The sequence below is a fragment of the Gekko japonicus genome, unplaced genomic scaffold, assembly GCF_001447785.1.
Source record: "Gekko japonicus isolate JY-2015 unplaced genomic scaffold, Gekko_japonicus_V1.1 scaffold540, whole genome shotgun sequence".
NCBI classification, from domain to species: Eukaryota; Metazoa; Chordata; class Lepidosauria; order Squamata; family Gekkonidae; genus Gekko; species Gekko japonicus.
The window spans coordinates 936,083-960,412 of NW_015173690.1; the positions used below are offsets into that span (position 1 = coordinate 936,083).

Here is a 24,330-nt window from a genome sequence, read left to right on the forward strand (position 1 = left end):
AGCAGGAACCTCCCTATGGAAGCTGCCTGGGTGATTTTGGACCAGCCCCAGACTTTCTGCCTAACCTACCTTGTAAGGTTGCTGTACAGATCACAAAGCAAAAGAGGAGAATGAAGTAAGCTGCTTTGCTCCCCACTAACAAGAAAGACAGAACTTTGCCTAGGAAGAGGCTACTGAGACGGGAGGAGATAAAGTTGCCATCTTTAGGTATCGAAATTCCTAGAGATTTGAGTGGTGGAGCCTGGAGAGTGTGTAATTATACCCTGTGTCATTATACCCTGCTGAGGTCACCACAGCAAATTGACGCTGAGTGCCCTGGCCTCTTTCTAAAGCTCGTTGTATTTATTTCCAGAACGAACCTTATTCCTAGTGTTAATATAAATGCCTATTGGACTGGATCCAGTATTTCTGTTTCACTAATGGGGAGCCATTTTCTGGCATGAGGAGCCTTTCGCCAGCAGAAAATACCTCTTGCTCCAAAGCAAAGCTCCTTGCACTGGTTGAAGACTCCACCATTAGCAGGTCATAAATGCTGGATCCAGTCCATTAAATCTATGTTATGTTTGTAGTGGTTCATGAATCTGTATGATTGGTATAAACCCTGGGGTGCATGTTGTACATCTATTATCTTTCTTGGCAATTCCACTGATTCCTAAAAAACTTCTACAATCTGTAATTGAGCTGTGTCCCCAATCATAAATATGACATGTTATATAGTAAAGATCAAACAGTCCCTTAACAATTTATATGATGGTACAAAATGATTGCTCAGTGTTTTATGTTCCAATCTGAGTGAAGTTTGAAAACTTTCAGTAGACTACAGTGAGTAGGAGTAATTGCCTGACGTGTCATGTGATGGAGACTTGTTTCTGATTCTCTCTTACCAGGAGTGTATTTCTTCTTTCCGTGGCTCTATTCAGATAACATGATAAACCACTCTAATTCGCTGTTACATCCCAATTCAGGCTGCCCAGCAAACTGTTGTTTGATGGTAGGCATTAAATGGGGATTCTAAACCTTGTTTATACCTGTTTTGTTGACTGTAGTATGTTGTGATATTTGAATCCCAATTAGATCAGTATATTTCTCATACTTTTTCTTAAAGAAGTGGTTAAATAGAGCAAAAGTGAAACCTAGCCACTTCTGTTGCATTCAGCTATCAGTGGGACAACATCTTCTCTATCTGCTAGTGACTATGCAGCTCCAGCCTGTCCTGAGGGGCAATTTAAAAGGCATTTTACCAACTTACAGAAAATAAAATTGCTCCCCATGAAACATTATTTCACATCCCACATACTGCCATACCTCTCCCCCAAAGGGAGTGCCCCCACCAATGCTCCCTTTAAGCTGTGAAGTCTTGTGAGCAAAAATTCTACTTTGTGAGTTACTGGCATTAAAGTTGTGAGCGAGCGATTTGGCTGCTGCATAAATTAGTTTGCTCTGGAGCTATCGTTCCTGAGCGAAGACAAAAATCTGTGAACCAGAGGCTAAAAAACTGTGAGTTAACTCACACTAACTCAGCTTAGAGGGAACACTGTCCCCCACTAAACTATTTCCAATGATCCAGCAGCTGGTTAGTGTCCTCTTTTTAAGCTTTTATCTTCTCTCTGAGGAAAAAAACAACAACCAAGAAAAGGTTCTGTGGTAAAATAGCAGATGAGGGTGCTGTAAGATCTATTTTGAGTTTCAGGGGGTTGCAAGTTCTATTTTGAGTTTCAGAGTGCTTAGGGAATATTTTGAAATGATTTGATATGCAGAATAACTGATGGATGATTTGTAACAGAGTAGGAAGCTTAGTCTGGCCTCATCTTTCCCACCCTTTCCCTGTCTATTCATTGCAGCTGACTAATAGTGAGCAGGCAGCATATGTAGTGAACCAACAACTGGGCAGTGCTGGGGTGCGTGGAGTAAAACTGTGGGGTTCCACTTGGAGATGGGAAAGGAAGCAAACAGCAGACTAATGGGGAACTATATATGTTTGGTAGTCTTTGTGCAACAAACTGTGGCTCAAACAAAGCAGTTTATTTTGACATATGAGTGCAGGATGTTTGTAAAATCAGAGTTATGTGAGTTAAATTCCTCAAGCTCTGTCTTTCAAACTATTCTGTAGTCTTATTTTCCAACGCTTTTAGTTTTTAATTTATTTATCAATCACATTTATATCCTGCCCTCCCAGCCGAGGCCGGCACAGGGCGGCTTATCTCTCCTTATATATAATTGAATAGTGGGTGCCAAAGTTCTAATTCTAAAATGCACTCCCTTAGTGTATGGCTGATGGCACTGCTCCTCAGCATATATCGCCACCAATCAGAAGGCAAAGCCCGGGTCCCGCCCACACCACAACTGCTGCGACAACCTGGTCTTTTGCATATGGAAGCTGATTGGACTTCAGTCCATTCCACACCTCAAACTCCCCCCCCCCCGCAAGGCAGTTGGAATTTTCAGTTGCATAACATACCTCATAGGGGAGAGGAGAATGGGTAACAATGGTTACCACTCTCCAGGTGAGGGCTACAGATAACTCAAACATACAAATGCTCTTCAGGTAGCAGAGATCAGTCCCTCTGGAGAAAACAGTGGACTCTGTCATTAAACCCTGCTGAGGTCGCCACAGGAAACTGACACTGTTTGCCCAAAGCCAGAGCACTCTCCCAGAGCCTCTTTCTAGATCCCGTTGTATTTATTTCCGCAACGGGCATTATTTCTAGTATAAAAAGATAAAACACATCAGTAACAATTTAAACAATCCTAAAATCATCTAAAACAAACCAACATTATTTGTTGCTATACACATTGGGTGATACTGGTGGTAGTCATTTATTTTTAACTTGGTTGGTAAAAATTTCTCTCTTTTGAATATTCCAATTAATTCTCTAAAACACAAAAACATGAGAGCTAGTTTGGTGTAGTGGTCAAGTGTGCGAACTCTAATCTGGGAGAACTGGGTTTGATTCTCCATTCCTCCACTTGCACCTGCTGGATGACCTTGGACAAGCCATAGTTCTGGCACAGCTGTTCTTGAAATAGAGCAGTTTCTGTCAGAGCTCTCTCAGCCCCACCTACCTCACAGGGTGTCTGTTGTGGGGAGGGGAAGGGAAAGGAGTTTGTAAGCCGCTCTGAGACTCCCTTGGGTAGTGAAGGGCGGGGTATAAATCCAATCTTCTTCAAAAACCAGGATGTTTTCTCTATACAAGCGAAAAAGAAAAGGAGGGGGGGGATGAATTGAGCGGACAGTGATGTTTTCCTTTGATGTATTTGAAAGCGAGAAACTTGTCTCTCTGGAGCACATTTTAAGAACTTTTTAAAAGTAAACAAAAAAGAAAAGATGTCGGAGCTGGGCAAAAGCGAGCGGAGAAGGAGGGAGGGACTTCCGTCTGGGCGTTTGTTTGTGTGCAAGAGCCGGCTGTTGAATGTTTGGACTGTTTATGGCTGTGAATCCGACGGGAGTTTTGCAAAAAAGATAAGTTGGAATTGTGACAGCGAAAAGTGCCTGATAAGCGCTTATAAGTCAACAATTGCGAGGAGGACCCATAGAGAGTCTGGGAGCGAATATAAAAGCGAAAATGAAATTATACCATTCTCGAAAATGGGGACCTCCGGGGCATGAAAGGAAGAGGATTTATAGTACATGAACTGAGCGTATTAACAACAACCCGAAGGAGGATCTAACAAGCCGGAAGGAGAAGACACAGAGGAAGCTCCTCCACGTCAGCGATAGTAAAAGTACCCAGCACGCAAAGAAGCGGTTCTGAATGTGCACAGAAGAGACCCTTTTTATTAACAGAACTTCAAAGGAACATTACTAACATACTAACAGAGAATTCATGTAACAAGACTAAGAAAAGAAGTTTGGCAACACACAGAAGAAGCCCAAGAAGATTAATTGGACATTACTAACAGTTTAATTTACCAGTTTATATATCACTCAGCTTTCTCTTTCTCCCACTGTCTACCCCTTCCTTTTTTTCTTTTAAGCGAAATACCTCCCCTTTTTAGGGGAGCCAATAAAACCTTTATTAAAAAAAAAACACAGGATGTTTTCTAGAGATGTGCAAGCAGAAACATAAACAGACTTAGAGTTCCATTTGCACAAGATCTTGTGCAATACCCAGCATTTTACTCCCTATATGCTAAAGTGTCCAGAAATTGGTTGCATAAATCTTGTGTGAGTGGAAACTCAAATGAGGATACAATAAGTTTGACTTAGCACAAACACCACAATCTTTCTTGGATTTTTGTTTGTGCAAGAGCGCTAGACCAATGGAAATTTTGCACTAGATCCAACGCAATGTCAGCATAACACAATATTCTTTGAGGTAATGTTGATCTGGCTGTTGGTATGCCGCATGCTCAGTGCACTGGTACAGCAGGTCTCAGATCAGGCTATTTATGTTGATTTTCCTACCTTCTGCTTTTTAAGGATGCACTTCACTTTTAAGTATGTCCTTCTCTTAATTCTTGTAGCTACATAAGTATCCTTATTTATGTAATGTATTTGGATTAATATTTAAAAGATGAGCTAGTGAAATGCCCATCATGATGACAGATGAGAGTTGATGGGGGGAAAAAGAGGATTTTGCAAAGACCATTTGGGAAGTACTGGGAAGTACTGGGTGGTTACTTGGAATGATGGAATCTTAGGTTTTGAAGAATATGACTTCAGTGGAGAGGTTCAGTTTACTTGTGTCACATGTAAACACTGTAAATAAAAGATTAGATTTAAACATACTGGTTTATTTAGGTTTATCCAGGACAGCGTTGCTAGAGTGTGTCCTATTTGCATTATTTTCATTTTACTTTCACATTAGGTTTCAAGCAGTATTGTTTGATCAAACAGTTGCTGTTGTTGCCAACATTTGAAGAGAAACACATGAATTCTTACGTATGAAGTTAATGCTGCAGTTCTGTGGGCACTGGGATTAGCTTTGTAACGTGATTCTTGGAAGATCAGAATGCTGGTAGTTATACTCTATAAAAGAACTAGTTTTTCATGTTGGTAACACTGATAAAAGGAATCCTAGTGAATTTGAAGCTCTCAAAACTTTAAATGTTACACATATTAATACATGCATGTAATATTTTGACAGAAAACTAGTTGTGTCATATATGATAGACCTCGATACATAATGCATACTTTTTTTTCAGCCAAAGTTTCTATGTGCAGATTTTAATCTGGCCATCTCTTTGTGGCCTTATTTACATGTTGCAGTTGTATTAAAAGCATGATTACCTCAAAGGAAATCTCATTATGTTCTATGAAGCATTCATATATTTCCCTGAACACTTGTTATAGGCCAGGATAATACTCTCTGGGATACAGTGCTAAAAATGTTAGGGATACTCCTCTGCCACTGTTGAACAACTCAGGTCTGCAATTGGACTTCGAAACTGCCAAAAAGGAAGGCTATCTGTGTACTACTGAATTCACATAGTGTTTCAGGATAGACTGAGTTGGACTCAAAGAAAGGAACTATAGGTTTTGCCGAACTTCTAGCCGAATTGTCTGTTTCCTTCCAGGACTGAGCCCTGATTTCTCTGGCTTCCTCTGGATCATTCCATGATTCAAGGAGACTTAAGATATAAGCAGTGCTCCGCTATTTATTGCATATTCCAACACTGTTGTTCATAATACTTCAGTGGAGATGTGCAGTTACTTTTGTCACACATAAGCACTGTAATTAAATTATTAGATACTATATTGTATTTATCAGGTCCCCAAACAAAAATATCAGATGTAATTTGCTAGCATCAGAATAAAGAGTTTTTAATGCATTGCTCATGCATTAAATACACAGTAGATAAAAAGCCATCTCAGGGAAGAATATATTTAAAAAGACTAACTGTAGAATGAAAAGTAGACACAGCTAAGGTAATCCACCTTAATTTCCACGTCTTCAGAAAGATTCTTTACAAATCCTTGGCTGAGATCTTTGAAGTGAAAATATAACTTTGAGATTATTAAGTTCTCTAAAGAAAGTTTGTTGGATTCATGTATCTTATTTAGATTTCATTACTTTACTTATCAACACTATTATTATATGTATGGCAGGCAACCCAAAGTTATGTTGACGAATGTCCTGAAGACGGAAGTAGGAAGAAAATACATAAAGACACAGCTTATAACTGATGCTAATTTATCTCATGCTGTCAAGTTGCAATCAGCTCGGCAAACCTCATCATCTGTTGACAGTATAGAGATATGGCAAATATTAAGTTCACCTCACCAAAGCCTTTTTATATCTAAAAGGTATGTTTGGTTAACTCAATCTCAGACATAATACATCTTTACCTATTTACTATTGAAAAATGCATGTAATTGTTTTCCATGAGCAAGTATTTTTTGTCGTCTTGTGGTCATAAGCCATTTTTCACATACAGCACATCTTTTTGAGAGATCTTAACCGTCTTGTTGAATCACTTAGTTTGAGAGGGAATTTGTCTACTCATATCTCTTGTAAAACTTCATGTTAGTTTCTAGCAAGTTTCAGGAATACTAGAGGGAATATTTCTGCCTATTTGAAATATTAGATGATGAGTTCTTGTCATAAATATCTTTTTAAAAGTATATTTACACCTACAAGAGAGATCTGTTCATAATGTTATCGCTTTTTCCCAGAAAATAAATAGTTATACTATTTCATGTAGGGTTTATTATTCTTGGAACTTTTTTACATCCACAGTCCTTAATTTTGCAGAGAAGACAGAGTTGTGTTGCTACTAGAAACTTACCCATTCCTCTGTGAATTGTTTGGTTTTCCCATAGGACTTTTTATACACTTCTCAACGGAACAGCGTATTTCGTAATGAAAACATCCTTTGAGATAGATAGATATATATATACTGTACAGCAGGAAAATGCAGAACATTAAGAAACTGACTGATAGACTACAAAGAAGGATTAGAGAACAGCTAGAAGATGCTTGTGTTCAAACAGCAAAATATAAATTAGCTCCAGTAACACTGGTTTTTAAACTGTGGCCCATGGCCTACCAATAGTATGTGATGTACCTACTGATGAAAATACAAAGTACCAATTTACAACTACAAATATTGGAGGGCTTTTCTAGAATGAACAATAATGAACTTTGAATTTAAATTCAAATTATGCTACAGTTTATTATAGCCATTCTGAACTCTGTGGGCAAATGTAAGGATGAATGAAGTGGCCCTGAGTAGTATAGTCTCCATTGGAGACAGCCCTTCTGGAACAGTGCAAGTCTCCCCTTTCTAAAGGCAGCCATGATGGTCAGGAAGTTTTGGGAACAAGGTGGGATCTGGCATAGAAGGCTGCTGCTCGGGGGGGGGGTGTCACCTGAAACTGTTCTGTTGCATGAGGGGGAAGGAAATTTCAGCTGATCCACTGTCTTACTGCAGTCCCTTGCACTGCATACCAAACAATTCTTGAAGGGCCCCAAACCTTAAAAAAAACTTTTTTGAGGGGGGCTGCTCTGGAAACGGGGTTGGCATCAAAGGCCTCTTTCATTTACTTGCTCAGTTTGTGGATCCAGCTCATGGAATATATACAGACGTAGCATAGTTTACCTGCTGTTTTACAAAGCATCCCCTTTCCCTTTATTATCTATGGTTTCACTGGAGAGAACACTGAATTGCATTTTAATTTAGAAGCCTTTCAGAAATTTTCCATGTGGCTGTGGCCTGTGAAAATATAGTAGTCTTCAAAGAATGGAAGAGTAAACCCTACACACCTCAAAGTGTAGGAATTGCTGACATAAGAAATCACCGTGGGAAGGCATTGCCTTACTTGTTAAGCACAAGTTCATAGTTCATTGTATCAGTCTTACATACTCAGATAAGAAATATTTTGCTGCTATTTTTTTTTGTTTTTAATCAAATACCATGGCTGCTGCATTTTTTTTTTTTGGTGTTTCTATTCTCAAATAAAAACAGATATATCTGTCAGAGTGGCTTCTGGAAGAGATGACACAATCACTGTTCAAATTTTTTGTTGCTGACTTTTATATATAAAGGCTGTCAACTTTAGGTAGATAAATAGCAAGATGTGCTCTTTTGAGCTTTGTGAAAACTACATTCATAGTTAATTTCCTTAGTTTATGTGCTACATTTTTACTCATGCTGGCAGTTTTTCATGATATTTAATGGCATCATCTAAAATGTTGAAATTCAAGCCCAACAATAAAGTTTTATTTGGTCTTTCCTTATTCTGTGACCCATCTGTACTTTGGGACACTTCACTTGTCTTCCATCTGTTTTCATGAAGTTGGTTTAAGTTATAGTTAGTAAGATTTTGAGATTACCCAAACATTTATGATACATGAATTCAACCAAACATTCTTTGTACAAGTTCCAGAGTATTAATTATTGTATGTATGGCAGGCAACCCAAAGTTACCTTGACGAATATTCTGAGGACGAAAACAGGAAGAAAATACGTGCAAACTCATCTTTTAGCTGATGCTAATCTATCTGATGCTAGCAATTTGCAATCAGATGAAGAGCCCTCCTCATCTGTTGCCAGCCAATCATGTCAAAAAATAAGTTCTCAACAAAGCTGTATTTTATCAAAAAGGTATGTCATCCAGCATAGTATTTTTGTGATTTTGGTCCTTAAACTAATATTGCTAAAATATGATTCGGTTGCAACTAACATTTACAAGGATGTACATTTGAAATTGTGAACATATGATACAGTCCCCCTAAAGTTAAATGCTTTAACAGTGCAACCCTAAGCAGTGTTCTACCAGACTAAAGCCATTAATTTCAATGTACTAGATTGGAGTAACTGCATAGGATTGCACTGTGAGAATTACACACATACTCAACTGTCTAACTGAAATAAATGGGATTCAAAATAACTTAAACTGTAGCTCACCTTTTTTGTATTTTGTGTGTTCACATGCATGTTTGCATGCTTCTTCAGTGCTTCTCTAGTTTCCATAGATGTGCTTTGGGAATGATTTCCATGGAGGAATATTCATGGAGACTGTTGTGGGGAAATTGTCATTATAATATCCTATCATATAATAAAATAAATTGAATGCTTGAAGTTTAGGGATTATTTATGTTGCTGCCATCAGAATTCAGTGGTTCGCACCACTGTGGTCAGTATAAATTAGTAGCCATGTATTGACTCTGTCATTCTAAAGTCTTCTGTATGAATTTATATGTAAGAGGGGGAATTACTTGCCGTTTACTTTATAATATAGGCACCTTAACCAAAACAGAATAGGGGAAGAGTACATATTTTAAAAATATATTATTTTAAGACTGTTATGAAGCCTTTTGCAGGATTACAAAAAGTTTATTTAGTATGTTAATTACTCCTTAGTTGATCAGTTGGTGAGAGCCAAGTAATGAGTGGATCTGAGAGTTAAAGGTACACATTTATCTCTTGAGGTTCTGTTAGTCCCAATGAATTACTGTATGGAAAAAGAAAATATTAAAAGTGGCCTTTCCCTCTAACAGAGAGCTTTTGTTCATTGAACTGTAGTTTTGCTAATAATTCCTTTACTTGTGATGCAATCCTATGTGGAGTCATTCCGGTCTAAGCCCACTGAAATATTTAAAAGCTACCTATAGGGAAATTTTGGCAGGAAGCAAACTTATTTATAATTAATTAATTGATTTACTAGGTAATGGTTTAATCAATTAAATTTCTTCAATTTGTTGCTAGCCATAGTACTATGATGGTGTGTTATGTAAAGTTCACAAGCTGTTCTAGACTATCAGGGAAAGATAGGGTAATAAGGAACATCAATATGGAAGTGGGAATCCTTTTTATTATTAATCTTTTTCAGTTATGGAAGTGCATCTACGAGTCACTTCAATGAGGAAAATGGTGTCAGAAGGACTTGTACCCATGACTGTTTACTGCACAGGGGTTCCAAAAATCCCAGTTACAGTCATAAGTGACCCCTAAATTATTCTGTCTGTAATTTGTCATTTACAAATGAGTAAACGTGGTGGCATAAAAAGTTCTCCTTAATCAGGAGACGTTGTTTCTGAAAGCTACAGGAATGTATATAAAGTAAATGCTGAAGTAGGCTCTTTCCACTTTCCAGGGAGGTGTGCAAATTACACTAACAAGGTGCAACTGAAAGTGCAGATCAGTTTGAAGCAGTTTGAGGCTCATACCTGGGCTTTGTAAAAGTGAGTGGACACCTGGGTCTGTGATTTGTTGTAAAACAGAAGAGCAGGAACAGTCATTTGGCATTACTTTCTCCATTCGTTGTACAAAATAATTGCAGGCGAAAAATAAGACTAGAGGGAAGGAAATCAGAAGAAGAGAAAGTGATATAGTGAAACTTAAACATTAGCCTCGTATTTAAACTCCTGTCCCAGAGTTCCTGCCAACAATGCTGAAATCGTGAACATTGATTGTTGCTTTTCCTACATTACAACTGCATAAGATATTTGATTCCCATTCTGTTTTTAAAAAGTGGGTTATGTTAAAAAGAAAAAGTGGGTTATGTTTATTTTTGAAAGTGCTGATTCGGGATAGATAATGTTTCAGAATGAGTACTTTTGTATATAATTTCAAGAAATGGGGCATTTGTCTTTTTGGATTTACTAATATAATGTCTGAAAGTGGAAAGATATGTGGTGTTAGGGGTTTGGTCTTCTGTTGGCTTGGTCCCAGGAGACTCCCACAAGGGCCTACAAGTACACAGAAGTTATATATCTAATGGGGGGGGGGCAGTCTGCGAATACGTAAATCTGCAGGTTAGGCTCACTTCCATGGAAAGAAGATTTTTCAGCGAACTTGGGGGGAACCCCCTGGTTTGCAGAAAAATCTGAGAACTTCAAACAAAAATGGAGAGGGTGGATTAAATTTGCCAGAAACACTGTAAGGCTGTCCACGCTTGCACACAGAAGACAACTATCCTCTGGCTTCATTGCTCTCCTTGCAGTGAAGGCAGCAGTTGTAGTAGTGGCTGTTGCCATCTCTTGAGCTAGGCAGGTAGAGGCTCTATGCAGAAGGGGAGCCAAAGGGAGGAGGGGGGGGGCTTGAGGCAGTGGCTGCCCTTCTGATAGGCAGGTGGGTGAGCAGGGAAGGAAGAGTGGGAACTGGTTCCTTCCACCTCCGTGCTGAGCTGCAGAAGCAAGAACAGCAGGAGCCAGCAAGTGGGTGGACATGGGCGGGGGTAGGGTTGCCAAGTCGACTTACCTCTCCGGCGGGGGACTTTGTGGCGGCTCCTGGCATGTGCGCGCGCCACATGTACGTCACCTCAAATGGCTGTGCCCCGCCCCCAGCGTGCCCGGCGTCATGACATCACTTCCCTGTGACGTGCATCCGGGGGTGGGGTTTCCCCTGGGGCCCGATTCTGCGGGGGCGGAAATTGGGCCTCCAAAGCGGGGGGAAATCCGCCCCCCGGGGGGATTTGGCAGCCCTAGCAGGGGGAGAAGGAAAGAGAGAAGGGGCGTTTTCACACATGCTATATAATGCATTTTCAATCCACTTTAGCGACTGTTTGCAGGTGGATTTTGCCATTTCACACAGTAAAATCCAGTTGCAAAGTGCATTTGGAAGTGTATTGACAGTGTGTTATTTGTGTGTGAAAGCACCCCTAAGGTAACAGGAGAGTGTGTGAGAGAGACAGAAAGGATGCAAAAAAAATTAATAACTGTGTGTGTGTGTGAGAGAGAGAGAGAGAGAAACCAGAGGGACTGAGAAAGAAAGAAATGTGTGTGTGTATGCCTGTGTGTGAGAGAGAAAGACAGGGACAGAAGGCTGTCCCATCCCTGAGGGAATAACAGCTGCTCACTTGAGCACAGCTGGAGTGGAGTTGAGTTCTGCGTTAGGGAGACAGCAGTGAGAACTCAGGTCTGGCTCATGAAAAGAGCAGACAGAGTGAAGGGTAGCTCTGCTTGATAGTGTGGCAGAGTGGTTGGGCTCTACTTCCGACAGAGAATAGAGTACCCAATTGTTAGGCCTGTCTCTGGCAATGAGCAGACCTTGTGCCATTTAGTCTGCCTCTTGGGAAAGGGCAGGCTGGTGTGGGTGGAATCCTCTGTGTGTATGAGGATCTAACCTAGTGGCTAATCAGTAAAAGCCTGTTTATGCTTGAAAATTGAAACTAAATTAATGTGCCTCAGCCAAGTTTCTCTTTTGTCTATCTGGAGTCCTGTGCTGCTGAATTGTTCATGGAAACTAGTCTGTAAATAAACAAATCTTCTTTGTGGTTAATTTACAATTCCTGCCTCAGTGACCTCCATACTCTACTACTGCACCACAAAACTTACCTCAAAGCAGCGAACCCAAAGTCTGTACACTCGCTACCTTTAGAACACCTGGTAATTGAGGGGAAGGGTTATAGTTTAAAATAAACCTGGTTCCCTCAAAATCATAGGAGGCTGTGTGGGTCCCCTCAGGTGATAGAAACGGCCTGTCACAGTGTGCAGGTGCACGCATGTGAGAGTGGGATGGAGAAAGAGAAATTAAGGACACAGTGTTTGCATGTGTGAGGCCCTAGGGACATGGAAAGAAAGAAATCAACAATGGTGTGTGTGTTTGATACGAGGGCATTTGGGGGATGAGAATTTGTGTTTCAGGAGGCATGGAGGTTCTAGAAGGAGTGGCAGCAGAGGTTAAGGGGACAGATAGCAAGAGAAAGACAGATATTGAGGAAGGGAGAACTAGAGAGAGAAGACTAAGAAGAAGAGAGAAACAGAAAGAGAGGAGGAGAGGCAGAAGTAGAGAGGAAGCAAGAGTGGACAGAATGTGATGGCTGCTTCCACAGTTTTCGTGCAGGTCTCCACTTGTAACTTATAAGAATATATCAAAGGAAGGAATTCTGCAGGTAGTAGTTCTTCCTTCTCTTCTTTCTCTGTCCTTTCCAGCATAGCTTGCAGAGAAAAACTCCACCTCATGCATGATTTTATAAACCTCTCTTATGTTTCTCTTTAGCCATCTTTTTTCTTAACAAACTCTTCAGTTCAGGGGGTTCTCCACTCCCTCAATCACCTTGGGTGCCCTCTTCTGTAGTTTCCAGCTCTGCAGTATCCCTTTTGAGACACGGCAACTAGAACTGCATGTGATATTTGCACTGAAGCTACACCATAGCTCTGTATAAGAAGGGCATTATAATATTGACCATTATAATATTGGCCTGGCCTGCCCTGGATGGCCCAGGCTAGCCAAGCAGGGTCAGCCCTGGTTAGTACTTAGATGGGAGATCACCAAGGAATTCCAGGATTGATACGCAGAGGTAGGCAATAGCAAATCACCTCTGAACATTTCTTGCCTTGAAAAACCCTACAGGGTCACCATAAGTCGGCTGCAACTTGATGGCACTTTCCACCACCACATAATATTGATCACTTAATAATTCCCAGCATGGAGTTTACCTTTTTCATTGCTGTAACACACTGATTTGACATTCTCATCAAGATTTCTGTTGCAGAATTTACTCCTAAATGAGACTAGGCCTTTTTGAGCATCATCTGGAATTGGCTTTAACATCTGTTCTTTGGTGCAATATCACACAAGGCTTTGCACCCGGCTAGTGCTATATTATTTCAAGTAAGCATTGCCCTGCATATGCCCTTGGCATATGAGCATAGTTAACATTCCAGGAGACAAGGGTACCAGGCTCAAATCTAAACATATAGATTATCAAATTTAGAGTCCAGCGGCACCTTTAAGACAGCAAAGCTTTATTCAATGTATGAGGGGAAGGGAAAGCTCATACCTCGAATAAACTTTTGTTGGTCTTAAAGGTGCCACTGGACTCTAAATTTGTTCTACTGCTTCAGACCAACATGGCTGACTACCTGGATCTATATAGATTATCAGTTTATGTGGCTCCTTAGCTCCCTATCCTTGATGAAGAGGCTGTCTAGAGCCTCTTGACCTCACAGATAATAAACTAACTTTGGGCAAAGTTCATACTGCCAACATATGAGGGGCTGGGTCTTGTCAAGCTCCTCACATTCCTAATTGACATCTACATTTGATTCTATAGACTGCAGATCGCTTGTGCTTGCATTGCTCTGGGCTGCATGCCAACAACTCCCGGTGATTCTCTGTGGGTCTTGGTAGGCAGACAGACTATATTCCAATTGCATGTATTCAGGGCACTCTGTCTGAGGTACTGGGTTTTTCTTTGTACTGTATGTTACACATTAAGGTTTTCTGCAAGTTTCTGAAGTTCAATAAATAGTTCTAGTGTGGCACAACTGCTCTTTTCTGTTCCTCGGAAAAGATTTGGTCTCTAGCCAGCCTCCATCCAGCCCATTGAACTCTGGTGAGGCCTGAGGTCCCAAGGAACACTCCTGGGCTCAGGAATTCCTCAACACTTTCCACCAGAATCCCAAAATCTTTCCATCTTAATCTCACTTCAGACCCCATCAGCAAAGTTAGTTTTTTGTAGTTGTTGTTCCATTGTGCATAACCTACACTTACCAATATCGAACTTCATTTGCCACACTGTTTTCCAGTCACCCAAATTAGAACCTTCAGTGGTTTTTACAATTTGTCCTGCTTTTCACCATCCTGAATACTTTTGTAACATCTGCTCTCCCCCAGTTCAAGAGCAGTTATAAATAAGTAGCGCTGGTCCCAGTACCAATCCTTGTGGGATCCCACCACTTACTTCCCTCCACTGTGTGGATAACCAGTGTTTCTTTACAATAGCCCTCCAAGAACAAGGCACACCTGCCTGCAATCATGCATTGCCCATCAAGAATTTGAACCAAGAATATAAGCAACTCCTTAGTCTGGCCTTTTAGAAGAAATCAGTGTTATTCATAGGTTTAGTTCTCACTGAATTGGTAATCCTGTGCCTGTGTTGTACCACTTCAAACTGCAGGTGGCAGGTCATATGATTCAGTGCTGTTTCGTATATATTTAAAAATCCCCACATACAGAGAACTAGCAAGTCAAAAAGAAGACTGGGTTAGAACCATTTGTGTAGAGGAACAGTCTGTATAGCTTCACTTTCACTAACCTTGCTGATATGAGAACTAGACCTTAATCTTGGTGAATATGTAAAAAGTCCTAAGAGGACTCATAAATATGTTTATACTCACTTTATGATCTTTTAAATTGCCAGGGCACTGCAATGCTTATACAGTATAAATGAAAATATCTTTTAATCTTTCTGAGGAAATTAGTTCACTAAATCAATAGCTACTTAATGCACGTGAGGCATGAAATTGTATTTTTAACATCTGTATGTAACAGCCAGTTACTTAGATCACATATATAGTGATCTGAACCCCCCCCCTTGTTCTTGAGTGTCCAAGAGGTGATGTTAGATCTGTGTTTGTGTGAGGAAGTTTGCACTCACTTGCCTCCTCCCCTCCTGCTGTATAGGGTGGAACCTGCCACCACTCAGACTTAATTGCCTGCCTTTGCTGTTAGCACCATCACTGAATCCCCCACAGTAAAGGTGTGTAAGCATGCCTTTAAGTCATAATAAAGTTTTTGAGTGTCCTGGGCTGCAGCAGATTTTTCACACATCAGGGTGAATGCATCCCTGAGAGAATATTGCCAGTTATCAACATAGCTCATCATGGAAGTAGAATCTGTAGCCAGCTCCTGCTCCCAGTGAGCCTTACTTACATCCAATTACTTCCTGGGGTGTTAAGCAAGGCATCCTGCAATTCCCAATCAGAACAATATAATTAGTATATGTGTCTTTCTCTCCACACATGTGCTGACTGAAAGAAGCGGGGAGAGGAGAATGCAACTTAAATATGCAATCTGACTTGATAGTAGGTTTATGAGTTTTCTTGAAATCTGACTGAAGGAGGATTCAATTAGTTTTAAATTTAGTGAACATTGAGGTTTACATATCAAGGAGGAGGTTGGATCATCTGTAAACATTATTAATCATTGTTAAAGGTTTAAGTGAGATTAATGACTTTGGTTTCTCCCCTTCCAGGCATGGAAGATATCATAGAAGGCCAAATGACCATCTTCTGAAACCCTCTAAAGAGACAGAAAGTAGCAATTCAGTACCGACTCTAAGAAGATGTGATGTGGTGCTAGAAGGTTTGCAATTAAGACATTTTATAATGCATTTCACTATTTGGATGTGACATTTAAACTGAATGGATTTGCTAAGGTAGAATTCTTCTTGTCCAGATTGAGATACAGACTGAAAGTTCTGTTCAATAGATTATCCAAATCCTTTTATTTCCACAAACATAATAGGAATCCTTGATGTTATTACTGATCATTTCATCCTTGAATTTAGTCCCACAGACTGCTGTGTAACATATTTTAATTCAAGTTTGTTATGCAGCAATCTTTAGCTTACTTACCTGAATGCAGTATAGTTTATTCCTGTTAAAGTACTAGAAATTTAAAATCACCCAGTTAGTTACCTACACTCAGTAACAGTGGAACAGGATGGATGTGTAAAGAAAAATGGTTCCTTGCTCTGTTCTGTAAAATAAAATCTTTGGTTCAGGCTGTCAAAAGAATCTTCCCAGAGATGGTTAGAGATATCATGGTGACCTTGCCAGAGCTAAATTGTTTTCAGCTGAAGGTAGTACCAACCGCCCTTGAACCTCTAATTAGCACATTCCAAGCAATTGAGCTCTAGACACCTCTGCGGGGGCAGGGACAGACCTATCTGTAGTGTGGTTTCATTGCTCTCCCTCTTTCTCTTGTTCATCCTTGGATGTCATATGCCTAGCAACTCAGAGAGGTACATCACCTTTCGGGTATCTCATTGGTGTAAAGGCCTAAGACCAATCAGAGAACCTTTTCCTATAAATCTAGTTAGCCCTTACATTATGGCTAGCGGAGCTTGTGACTACTTGACACAACATTATGTCAGTGGTTCAGAGCTCCCAGAATGGCATCCCACTTGATTCCTGCCTGTACTGGCTAATGTTGTGAACATCTTGTCTCGCTGGAACTGACTGCCTTTGCTGAACCTGGAACCTTGTTTCTGTATGTTTAGCTATGCTGGAAAAGCTTAGGTTTAATTGTTTTATTTCCTTCACTATGTTTTATACATTTTTGCACCTTAAATAAATAATTCTATTTTTACTCTGTCGTGGTTTTTGCCTTCAATAGCCTCAAAGCCTTAAATCCAGAGCCTTGGCTCTTGACTGCCTACCAGTTAACTGTTTTGTCTTGGAAACTCAGGCTGCAGTCCCACTCTGCAGGGCTGACTTTTCTTGTTCAGTTCCCTGAGAAGCCGGGAGGCTTGGTCTTTCACTCCTGGGCTGTTGGGATAGATTGGAAGATCTGGTGGCAACCTACCAAGACTAGGGTGAGTTTTAGACTCTCTCTGGTACTTTGTAACTTTGTTTTGCAACGCACTCCCCTTGCACCAAAAGTCCTTACCCGGGGTTGAGACTGGAACTTTTGACAGGATGTTTCCCTATTCTTTTAGTATGTGTTTATACATTAAGTTACAGTCTGTATTATAATGACTGTGAGTACAGAACTGGAAGTGCTAATTATTTCAGATATATTTAATGCAGTAAAAATTGCATAAATTATTCTTGCATGTCTTACGTGTAAGTATTTCTTAACATACTACTGATTTGGAAACTAAGTAGATTTTCTAGATGAAGTAAATTAGGGTAATAGGGTGAAGACACTGGTTTTTGGTCCATCTTCATATCATTATGCCTTAAGCAGTGGGTCTAAAGTAGTGTCAAAAGTGTATTTCAATCTACCTTTACTTGACTGTTCTATTTTTAAAATTTTAAATACAGACTGTAGCATACAGAATAAAGAAAGAGATAATCAAGATAGAGGAAGAAAAGATTCAAAGAATGCCTCTGCTGATTGGAGGGAAATATGCTTTCAAAATAATGAATGCAGAAAAAGAAGAAGTGAAGGTTTTTCAAGTCAGTGGAATGTACATTCTCAAAAAAAATCATTATTGTGTAGTGTGAGTAATGTTTATATGTTTTAGTCACAGTAATTAAAAGAATGATAAGTTGTACCAATAACTAATATATTGTTTTGTCTTAGATATAATGTGTGCATAAATATATGCTGGTATATGTACCAAACTAGTATATTTGCCAGTCTCTAGAAATACCAGCCCTGACCTGGATAGTCCAGGCTAGCCCAATTTCATTAGCTCTCAGAAGCTAAGCAGGGTCATCCCTGGCTAGTAGATTGATGGAAAATCTCTAAGGAATACCAGGATCATGATACAGAGGCAAGCAATGACAAACCACCTCTGAACATCTCTTGCCCTGGAAACTCTATGGGTCGCCATAAGTCAGCTGTGACTTGATGGCACTTTCCACCACCCTCCCACCTTTTCCCCACTTTGAAGGCTGCTGACATCAGTACAAATACTCTAAAAGTAGCAGTGATCATTTAAATAACAGCCAGAGCAATTTAAAATTCAAAATTTCTCTGTACCTGCAGGTAGATCCAGAAAATAGACTCAGTCCCAGAAAACTCTTCCTTGAAAGTCTTATGAAATTATGGATGAAGAATATTTATTTTAAGGAGCCATAAACAACCACAGAGGGGAGGGTACATAGAAACTCCTTCTGAGCTGTGACTTGACGACAACAGCAACAACAGAAATATCACGTTGAGACATATTTCAGTGTGGGGCATTTCTGAGTCCAAGTGAAATGTCCCAGATTTTGAAATGTCATGGGGGGGGGGGATCCTGAGCGGACCGAGGCTTTGGTGTGCATGTGATAGTACTGGCAGGCCCATGGCAGGGTAAGGCAATGTCTGATCTTGCAGCATCTTTCCCAATGCAGGTTGTGTTCTCATAAGAACATAAGAGAACCCAATGTTGGATCAGGCCAATAGCCCATCCAGTCCAACACTCTGTCACACAGTGGCCAAAAATACCAGGTGCCATCAGGAGGTCCACCAGTGGGGCCAGGACATTAGAAGCCCTCTCACTGTTGTCCTCCCCCCCAAGCACCAAGAAGATAGTGCATCACTTGCCCCAGACTGAGAGTTCCTATCTATACCCTGTGGCTAATAGCCACTGATGGACCTCTGCTCCATATGTTTATATAATTCCCTCTTGAAACCATCCATGCTTGTAGCCGCCACCACCTCCTGTGGTGGTGAATTCCATGTGTTAATCACTCTTTGGGTGAAGAATACTTCCTTTTATCTGTTCTAACCTGACTGCTCAGCAATTTCATTGAGTGCCCACGAGTTCTTGTATTCTTGTAAACCTCGATCATGTCACCCCTCAGCCGTCGTTTCTCCAAGCTAAAGAGCCCCAGGCGCTTTAACCTTTCTTCATAGGCAAAGTGTTTCAACCCTTTTATCATTCTAGTTGCCCTTTTCTGCACTTTTTCCAATGCTCTAATATCCTTTTTGAGGTGTGGTGACCAGAACTGTACACAGTATTCCAAATGAGGTTGCAGCATTGATTTATACAGGGGCATTATGATACTGGCTGATTTGTTTTCAGTTCCCTTCCTAATAATCCTGAACATAACGTTGGCCTTTTTTATTGCAGTTGTACACTGTCTCGACATTTTCAGTGAGTTATCTACTACTACTCCAAGATCTCTCTCTTAGTCAGTCTCTGCCACTTTGGACCCCATCAACGTGTATATATAGTTAGGATTTTTGGCTCCAATGTGCATCACTTTGCACTTGGCCACATTGAACCCCATTTCCCATGTTGACGCCAACTTGCCCATCCTCGACAGATCCCTTTGGAGTGCCTCACAATCCTCCCTGGTTCTTACCACTCTGAACAACTAAGTTCCATCTGCAAATTTAGCCACTTCGCTGCTTACTCCCAACTCCAAATCATTAATGAACAAGTTAAAAAGCAGTGGACCAAGTACTGATCCCTGTGGTACCCCACTGCTTACCACCCTCCACTGAGAAAATTGCCCATTTATACTCACTCTCTGTTTCCTATTAATTAGCCAGTTTTTGATCCACAAAAGGACTCCACATTGCACTGTCATTTGGATGAGTCCATTTGGGTTAATGAAGGAGTCTTTGATTCGTACTAGGAGTGGTTGCCTCTGGTGTGCCCTGAGGACATCATTGAGGGGTTGCCAGGACCCAGAGACATCATTGTATCTTGCTACATTCCCAGAATTGATTTTTCCACTGTCCTTTGTTGTTCACATTGGTCTTGGAGGGATTAGGTCTTGTTCAGCACTTATTGGTAGCTGTCGGTGTACAAGCTGGCAAACTTTGTGCCATGAGGTCATCCTATTATTTAAGTATTTCTACTGTGCTTTTCTCCAAGTGGGGACTTCTGCAACCTCTTTTTTTTTTTAAACAGCGTTTTGTTTTGTTTTATTTTTATAGAAAGGACAGAGCACAAAACCAATTGAGTCACCTTGCTGCAGATGCCCAAGTGAGAATCACCAGGGTCAAGAACAAAACCCTCAGCAGGCAAACATAAAAAAACCTTTGGAACTGGACCATTGTAAAACCTTCACGACTGCTAATCAGGATACTGTTGTCAGTTGTCCAGCTGAAAGCTGCTCAAATATCTCTCCAAAAAGAAAGCAGCACTCTGTCATCAGTAAGGATGTCCAGATATCACCCCTAGTTAATTCTCCTAAGAAACAAGAAGTGAATACAGCTCAGCCTTTGGAGGAGCCTGGGAATATATTGGAAAATAGTAAACAGACCGATGATTCAGCAGAGCCGAGTATGTAACACTGTCCTTCTTTAGAAACTTTGAGATAGGTAGATATAATTCACATCAATGTATGTCCAAATTACTATTTTATGATGCTGTTTCTTTCAGATGATTTATGGGTTGACTTTTACCAGTTATAGATTAGAGCTCAGATCATTATTCAAGCATTTCATCAATTTTATTTGAAAATATTGTTATCTGATTAATCCTGCACTGTTATTTCCTTGCTTTAGTTGTCCTTTCTAGTGACGATGAAGAAGATACTGCTGAAGCAAAGGATACAAAGTCCTGTCTCCAGACTGGGAAAGGCCACAAACCTGAGAATAAAGGAATAGAACAAGAAAATGTGCTGCCTTTGTCAGAAGAGCTATCACAGGGTTTAACTGAAAGCAAGACTGAACAAGTAATAAACCTTTCCCATGTTGCCTGTTGTACTCTCTGTCAGAGGCAACCACTCCTAGTATGTTCACCAGGACATGCAGGAATAATTTATGTAATTTTTGCAGAAACCATATACCACCCCAGTGTTCCTCTGTGATAAGTTCCACAGAATTCATACACCAATTCTAACCCCTTTGGTTGTAAATGAATCCCACAGATTTCAGTGGAACCGACTTCCTAAAGTTGTACTTAGCACTGCAGCCTTACAGAATTTACACTTCTTCTTTTTCTTTTTTCATATATTTTCTTTTCTTTTTGTACATCGTTTTAATGCATTTAGGCTGAAATGTATAGTTCTGTGACTCTTGTCTGTGTAGGCTTTCTTTTATCAGGTGAAGCAACTGTGGTTAGCTTCAGTTCTTTCCAAGGCATTTGGCGGCTTAAAATTGCACATGTCCTCCTGCTTTGCTACCTAAGATTAAGATTTTTTTTTAAAGGTATGGGGACATGTAGCATTTGTATTTTCAGAAGAAAAGCAATGGGGTCTTAGGAGTCTTGAGCCAGCAAGTAAAGACACTCCTGCTCACTCTGAAGCTAACAGTTGCTTTGTCTGATACAAGAAAGTCCTTGAGCAAAAAAGCACTGCAGGACTACATGTAATCCCACTTTAGGAACACTTTCAATTCTGCTTTAGTTGATGATTATATAAATGAGAATGCCGCGGGGCAAAAAAATACCAACATCAGTTTCTGAATTCATTAGTGTGTTTTACTACCTTAAAGGGCTGTTCTACACATTACGGAGGCCAGGGATCCAACCCATGGCTGCCAATTCCATTTTAGAGGGAAATTTATCCATTGAAAAATTGCTATGAGGTCCACACAGCAGCAGCACCACCAGTTGACTTTGTTCCCTGTTTCGAAATAGCCTTGTTTCAGCACTTGAAAATTTGGGTGGGGAGATAGTTTAGTACTACTGCAGCATGGGCCTGATCAGGACTGGGCCCTTGCAGCAGTTTTTAAATGGCTAAATTTTCCTTTAAAATGACATAATGTAGTTTGGCTCTCATTGGCAGTAAATGCCAGTAAAAAGAGCCAGTGTAGTTCAGTGAATACATGAAGCTGCCTTACACTGAATCAGAACACTGGTCCATCAAGGTCAGTACGGTCTGTTCCAAGTGGCGGCTGCTGTTCAGGGTCTCAGGCAGAGGTTTTTCACATCACCTGCTACCTGATTCCTTTTAACTGGAAATGCTAGAGATTCAACCTGTGATCTTTTCCATGCACAGCTCTACCACTGAGCCACATCCTCTCTGCTCTCTGATGGTTAGAGTAGCAGATTACAACCTGAGGGGATGTGGATTCAAATCCCCACTTTGCAGTGAAGCATAATAGTTGTTAAGCTAACAACCATGGGGAGGGAACCATGTATGCCACCCTGAGCAGCCTGGATAGATGGGATAAAAAGTTAATAAATTTGTGTGTGTCCCCCCCCCCCAAAAAAAAAGCAACACCTTCCTGGTTGTTATTGCAAGCCTGGAATATGGGGTGGTGGTGGTCTGTTTTTAATAGTATGTATATAATTATTGTTATAGCTGTTGTTATTTGGTGGGAGGGAGAGATATTTAATCTCTTTTTCTTTATTTCATAGGTTTCCACTGAATCACTTATGCTTAAGGATACTTCTGACTGTAAGACCAGTGAACAGGTGGATCTTTTCTTAGATGTAAAAGCTGCCATGCTTTTTATTGGAAACTTTAAAGGGACAGCAACAGGTTGTGCCAGAGTAAGTTTGCTGTGACTGAGTGAGACTCACATTCAGAGAACCATAAAGCTGCATATATACCTGTTCTGGTGAGGTGGGGTTAGGGACAGTTGCATAAAGGAGATGTGGGGCCTCTCTCTTTCTGGTGCCACCCTCTGGCCATTGTGCCATTTTCAGTCCTTGGGTCTCCCCAGACCTCAGAGTAGAAATGAGGGGAGGGTTGTGTCACCGAAGTCTGCCCTCTCTTTCCTGGAGCATTTCCCTTGGATGGGCAGTACAATGCTCTCTCTCTTCTCCCTGTCCTGGTTGTGGAACTGCCACTCCTTGCCCCACCAAAGCCCCAGCCCTGGCTCTGCCCCTTTGGCTTGAGCCCTTATCTGGGCCAGGAGTTGGAGTACCACTCTCTCCAGTCTGCTGCCCCAATCTTGCTGCCCCTGCCTCTTTCTCTCGCTGGCCTGTTCCCTGGAGGCCTTCAGCCAGGACCTCCCTGCATGGCTTCTCCCAGGTTCTTGCATGGCTGGACCCCTCCCATGCTCTACCCAGGTCATCAGGGTTGGGCTTCTGCTGGCTTGCCAATTGGCCTGATGTCCTCTGAGGCTCACTCTTCCTTAACATCATCTTTGATATCCGGCACCAGGGGATGACATTGTCAGGCAGTGCCCAAAGTTCTGGAGTCCAGGAGGGAGGTGGCAAGTCCCAGGTCTGGTTGCTGCAGGTATCTGCTGCCCAGGATCCTGCCCTGGGAATTTTGGCCAAGTTGATAGTGGCTGCCTGAGGTATGAGTGAGTGGATGGATCCCACTAAGCTCCTGCTGCATCAGGGAAGTCCCTGTCTTGGGGGCAGGTGCCTTTGGCTGAGGATGGGCCAGATGCTGGCCCTGGACAAGAAGTAAGTTAAATTGTTCACTAGAGTAAAAATGGAAGACCCTTGCTTGAATGGCTGTTTTGATCCTGGTTATAGTTTCTATATGCACAACTGTCCGTGCCTGTGTCCTGCTGAAATCAATATGCAGCATTGCTGTCTGGGATTATATAATATTTTTAATGTGTTTTTATGCCATCTCCCAACAGAAGGATGTCAAGGCAGCTTACAATAAAACACAGTAATTATAAATGCAGAGGAAAAGGTGAACATCAATATAATAAATAAAATCAGGACCTTCATTAAAATACAGTTCCCCTTCCCACAAGCCCCATCCCAGTAAAACGGCTGACCACCACTGCTATATAACTGTCAGTAGGCTTGCATGGGGAAAAGGCTGAACAAGATTTACCCTCCTGCAATAACTCTGGAAAACTAAAATGTCTTCATTTGATGCCTAAATTTCAAAAGTCTATACCAAAATATCTATATATCTAATAGCAAACTTGCCCCCGAAGTGCGGATCGCTAAATCAGCGCTCCAGGGGCAGCTGGGGGGCTGGGGGAGGTTTGTGTACACGTGGGCCAGTCCCCACGTGTGCACAAAAATTAAAAAAGCTGAAAAAAATCTCGGGGGGATGTTTAAAGCTGCCAGGAGACGCTCTGTAACTACCGCCACCGCTTGGGAGGGAAGCGGCGAGCGGCAAGCAGGGAGGGGGGGCTTGCTGATCGGCCCTCGGTTCAGAGCCGGAGGGGGGGTGGGGAGAG

General features: G+C 41.1%; 1 protein-coding gene across 1 annotated transcript in view; it reads left to right on the forward strand.

Annotated features, from left to right (window-relative positions):
* SENP7 (SUMO1/sentrin specific peptidase 7) overlaps positions 1 to 24,330 on the forward strand; it is a 60,298-nt gene that overhangs the window by 10,733 nt on the left and 25,235 nt on the right. The window contains exons 5-11 of the mRNA XM_015423143.1: positions 6,050 to 6,247; positions 8,356 to 8,547; positions 15,866 to 15,975; positions 17,661 to 17,839; positions 20,218 to 20,566; positions 20,791 to 20,960; positions 22,589 to 22,723. Coding sequence (XP_015278629.1) covers positions 6,050 to 6,247; positions 8,356 to 8,547; positions 15,866 to 15,975; positions 17,661 to 17,839; positions 20,218 to 20,566; positions 20,791 to 20,960; positions 22,589 to 22,723 — 1,333 coding nt within the window. The remainder of the gene's footprint in view (positions 1 to 6,049; positions 6,248 to 8,355; positions 8,548 to 15,865; positions 15,976 to 17,660; positions 17,840 to 20,217; positions 20,567 to 20,790; positions 20,961 to 22,588; positions 22,724 to 24,330) is intronic.